Source organism: Phocoena phocoena, chromosome 1, assembly GCF_963924675.1.
Source record: "Phocoena phocoena chromosome 1, mPhoPho1.1, whole genome shotgun sequence".
Taxonomy (NCBI): Eukaryota; Metazoa; Chordata; class Mammalia; order Artiodactyla; family Phocoenidae; genus Phocoena; species Phocoena phocoena.
The window spans coordinates 109,363,545-109,368,809 of NC_089219.1; the positions used below are offsets into that span (position 1 = coordinate 109,363,545).

Sequence of the window (5,265 nt, forward strand, 5' to 3'; positions counted from 1 at the left end):
CCTCTGTATTTTTTTTTTTTAATTTTAAAAGTTATTTGGAAATCATTTCAAACTTACAAAAAATTTGTAAGAATAGTACAAAGAACACCCATGTATCCTTTACCAGATCACCTGTTAATATCTTGCCCTATTTGCACTGTGTGTGTGTGTGTTTTCTGAATAATCTGTGAGTTAAGTTGCACACATCATGGCTCTCTTCCCCTAAATACTCGGTGTATATTTCCTAAGAATAAGAATTGTCCTTACATACCCATAGTACAGTTACCAACTTCAGTAAACTTAACACTAATACAATATTTTATCACCATATTTCAATTTTGTCAGTTGACCCAAACATCCCCACTCACTGTCAGAGCCATCATCCTGTAGTTCTAGTGGAAGCAGTGCCTTCTCTTCTCGGGTCTTCTGAGAGCTACCAGCTGGGTGCTGACCTTTCGAGGCCTCAAGCTCTTCAGAGGCTCCTGGGGACAGATTGGAATCAGACACCAGGGAAGAGAAGAAATAGAAGAAAGAAGATGAAGATCTTAGGAAGAGAAAACCAGCAGAGTAGGAAATGAGATTGGTGTGGGGACAACTGGGACCTGATGAAAGGGAGACTACAAATGAAGGAAGTCCAAGAAAACCAGGCCTCCCCTGCACCTTATATGCTTTGGTGACTACTCGGCGCTTCCTTCTTGGCTCTTCTGCTTCCCCATCACTGGATGGTTCATCCCCTTCGTCGATGTCAAAGTCAGAGTCCACCTCATCCTCTGTGTCTGACTGGTCTCCTTGATACTCATCATCTCCTGATTCCTGGGGACATAGGGAGATGAGGTTCTCACTGGCATCAGTTGTTAATGCCCCTCCAGGACGAAGAGAATCCCTTTGCTTATTGATAAGGGCTGCCCCACTCTCCTTCCCATCTCAAGCTTTCATTTGCCTCAAGCAAGAAGCTTTCCTAGCTGATGGCTCCAGCACCACCCCTTCTAACATTAATTGCTTGCCCTTCTCCTCTAGCACACTGTGTTAAGTGCTGGGGTACAAAAGGATATGGTTTGATCTCTACCTTCAGGGGTCTCACAGTCTAGTAGATGTCACAGCATAATTATAAAAGGAAGTTTTAATACAAGGCAACATATAAACTACCAAAGGCAATAAAATGTTACAGGTGTTCAGAGGAAGGTACACCTGCTATGAATAGGTGGCCTGGGAAGGTCTAAACTTTAGAGTTTATTCCTTTAGAACAGAGGTTGGCAAACTTTTTCTGAAAAGGGCCAGATTAAAATAGGTAGTGGGCCAGGTTCAGCCAGCAGGTTGTAGTTTATTAACCCTGCTTTAGACTCTAAAGAATGAAGAGGACTTGAGCCATGGTTTAAAATACTGGTAGTGTTTAGATAACCAAGAGGGAAGAAGGAATCATGGGCAGATCAAATGGCAGGAACAAAGATGCAGAAGCAGGAATGTGTAGAACATGTTGATAGAATAAGCATTTAGACCTAAGTAAAGCAGGCTTGTCTCTGGCAAGAAGTCTTCCTAGCTGACTGCTTTTGGCTCCAGTACAGCCTCCTTCCAACATTAACTGATTGCCCTAGAGAGATACAAGATTTGAAAAGAAGGTTGCATTCAATCTGTAGAGAAACTTAAATGTCAGACTAATAAACTTATGACTTTAACTTGCAGGCCAGTGATTCTCAATCCTCTCCCTCTCCTTACTTGTCCCAGCATTGATAATCACTGTTGAAGTAAACTAAAGTTACCAAGAAATATGTCTCATTCCTCAGGTGAGTTGGGACAGAAAAATAGTTGGGTACTACTACTATCTATAACGGGAAGCCACTGAAGATTTGCGGGGAGGGGAAAACTGTATACAAGGGGTGTTTCAGAAAGCTCTGGAGGTGGTCAGATGTGCTGGGGAAGAGAACATGGAGTAGAGCCAAGGCCTGAGGTGAAACAAGCTAGGGCTAAAACGGCAGCCACACTGGAAAGGAAAGAGGAAAAAAAAACCAGTTGGGGGCAGGAGAGTTAATTGGGCGGAGCTGCACCTCAAACATGTGGCTTTCTCTTTAATCAATGATGAGATTAATGGGCTAATCTTGGTACACATGGTGCCAAAGTAAGCAAATAACACAGACAGGTGACACTCCAAGCCAGCCAGCCAGCGTTCAGTCTTGCACTGATGACCATCATTTCCTCCCAACTAATGTCTGTGAAAGACAACCTGGGAACACATTAATCCCCTCAGCACTGACCTGGTATTAAGTCAAATCACCAGAGGGTAGTAGTTCAACCACACATTAGCTTAGTGCCCAATTGAAATGCTTTCACTAAGTTTCATATTTACTACCATTTCTTTGGCTTTTATCGAGGGTCATTAAGAGACATGACTAGATAAGAGAATGTTTTTACAACATCTACCAAACCCCTGTTACTTTATATACAAAGATACAATTCTCCCTAGGTTTAAAGCTGAATAAGTTTACCTCTCTTGAAGAACTTATATGCTTCTTTCTTACTAAAAAAAGAAATTCAGGATTTGGTTGCCAGGAAAGTCACAGCTAAATTTAATATCAACTGCTATTACCATTTTAGCAGAGGCCCTGGTACAATTACTTCTGATCTGTCTCTATTTTTACTGTTCCTACTTTTTGTTTATATGGTAAGCCTCCTTAGATCCTTTTTGGAAGCATGAAGGGTACATATTAAATAATGACTTGTAAAATGACAGGAATAGGAAAATGGCTTTTGAAGGAGGGATGAGAAGGTTCTATTTTAAACTAATTGGTCAGGACTGTGTAAGTAATGATTCCTAATCAGTCACCAAGTCCTGTGGGTTCTATTTCCTTAATTTCTCTTGAACTCTCCTATCCATGTTTCTCCACTCCCACTGCTTCCTTCAAATCATTTTCCTCATTACAAAGTGATCTTTCTAAAGTACAAATCTGATCATGAAATAATCTTCTCAGTCCTTTGAATGAAGAGCAAAACTCCTTAACATGGCTCACAAGGCCTTACGGGATCTGGCCCATGCCTACTCCCTCTAACTTTTATTCTCCTTCATGGTCTGGAGGATGAGAGTAGATGTGTGAGTTCCAGACAAGGATCTCAGTGCCTTTACATATTCTGCCCCACCCCCTCGCTAGACTAACCTTCCTCCTCTCCCTGCTTCCAGTCCTACTGCTCTTCATCCACCCAAGACCTACTTTTCATACTGTCCTCAGCATAAACATCATGTCCCCCAGGGATGCCCATCCCAAACAACAACTTTGGCTCCCATGTGTTACCATAGCACCCTATATGCTTAACACTTATTTTACTCCTTATCACACAATATTTTAACTGTTAACTCAGCTAATTCCCCCATTGGAGTCTGGAATATGTAAAGATAAAGAGGTGTTTTTAACTCTCTGTTTCCATAGAGCCTGTCACGGTGACTGGCTTGCTCTACGCGCTTAAAACATTTAAAGAATGGATAGATTCAATCAATAAAAATTTAACAAGTGCCAACTCAATCCAGACACTGGACATATACTGTTGAACAAAACAGACCACCTCTGACCTTACAGAGCTTACAATCTAATGGAAAAGTATAAGCAAATAAGCAAACCAAATCTAATTACAAATTGAAATATGTTTTATGAAGGAAATATACGGGGACACTTTTTAGGACAGTCAAGGAACGGTTATCTAAAACATCTATACAACGAGATCTGAAAACTGAAAAAGGAGTAGGCTAAGTTCCTCTAATTTTTTTTTGAGAGGTTCCTTTCTATACTTCACGTTAATAACCAGGCAGTGGGCCAACGAGTATATACCGCGTGACTACGATGTGCCTGGCATATGCTAGACACGTCAAAAGTGCACTGAGAGACACAACTGGGGAAATACACAGTAGGTTTCAGCCACACTCTGTGGTCCTCCGGACAGCTTCTCCATTCCTGACCCCTCCAACCCCATCCAGGGCTCCCATTCTAGGACTCCAGTTTATCCCCCCATCTCGCCCACCCCACCTCTAGGATCAGCTACCAGGGCTCTTCTCTCTTCCCCGCCCCCTTCTTTGTCCGAGGTTTTTCCCTTCGTCAGGACTCCTGTTAGCTTTCTTCCCTCCCTCTTCCTGGGCCCGGCTCTTACCTCTGTGAAACCCCCATAAGTCGTCTGGTAGAACTCATCTTCCTCCTCTGCCTCCAAGAGCCCAGAAAGTCGGTTCCCCGCGGTCTTCCGGGGGGCCCGGCCCCCAGCCAAGCTCATATCGCCTACACGAACTGCGTTGCCACCAGCAGCTCCTCACCCATCACCGTTCTCTGGGCTCGGTGCTCGACACCACTACCTGCGGGCGGGCAGCGGAAGCCGGTCGCCTACAGGCAGAAGTAGCAGAGCGTCGAGAGGCTCCTAGTCCCATCCCCTAGGCCTTCTCAAAGCTTCAGCCCCGCCCACTCCTGCGTAGAGACCACCCCAAGCTCGCCGCCGCAGTTCGCGTGCCCATCTGGGCTGTGGAATGACTCCGCTCGGAGACACCAGGAGCCCCACTACCCCAAGTACAGAATTTGGGAGTCTAGAAATTTTCATTTAGAAGAGGTCAGTCTCCCTCTGCTCCAGTACGTTTTCCACTCTGCTGTCAGTAGAAACCTTTCTAAAAACGCAGATTTTGTCACTCTTCTGCTCAAAAATCTTTAATGGCTCCCCGCCAACTACAGGATACAGTCCAAAATCCTTGTGGCAGAATAGTAGTATGGTTAAGAGCACAGCTTTAGAGCCAGTCAGACCTGAGTTTGCGTTTGAGCTTAAGGTCTTCTAGCTGTGTGACTTTGGACAAGTTGCTTTACCTCGCTGAATTTGTTTTCTCATCTGTAAAGTGGGACTAATAATAATACCTACCCTTTAAGGTGGTTGAGAAGTTTAAGAAATGTAATCCTTGTAAACTGCTTAGTACAGTATTTAGTAAGCACATAGATGTTTAGTAGGTGATAATTATTAATTTTTTTGTATTTATTTGGTTGCTCTGGGTCTTAGTTGCGTCGGGCAGCCTCCTTAGTTGCAGCTTGCCGGCTCCTAGTTGCGGCATGTGAACTCTTAGTTGCGGCATGCATGTGGGATCTAGTTCCCTGACCAGGGATCAAGCCCGGGCCCCCTGCATTGAGAGCATGGAGTCTTAACCACTGCGCCACCAGCGAAGTCCCTAGGTGATAATTATTCACATGGCACTCAAGGTCCTTCATAATTTAGCCTCTCCCTGCCTTTCATAGCCTCAACTCCTGCCACATCATCCTATTCTAGCATCATTTCCCTGAC

The 5,265-nt window shown here is 44.1% G+C and overlaps 1 protein-coding gene across 1 annotated transcript in view; it reads right to left on the bottom strand.

The window, feature by feature from the left end:
- Positions 1–4,224, bottom strand: part of VPS72 (vacuolar protein sorting 72 homolog) — a 9,861-nt gene extending 5,637 nt beyond the window's left edge. The window contains 4 exon segments of the mRNA XM_065894709.1: positions 348–425; positions 428–461; positions 640–792; positions 4,108–4,224. Of these exon segments, the coding sequence (XP_065750781.1) occupies positions 348–425; positions 428–461; positions 640–792; positions 4,108–4,224 (382 nt within the window).
- Positions 4,225–5,265: the final 1,041 nt, after the last annotated feature.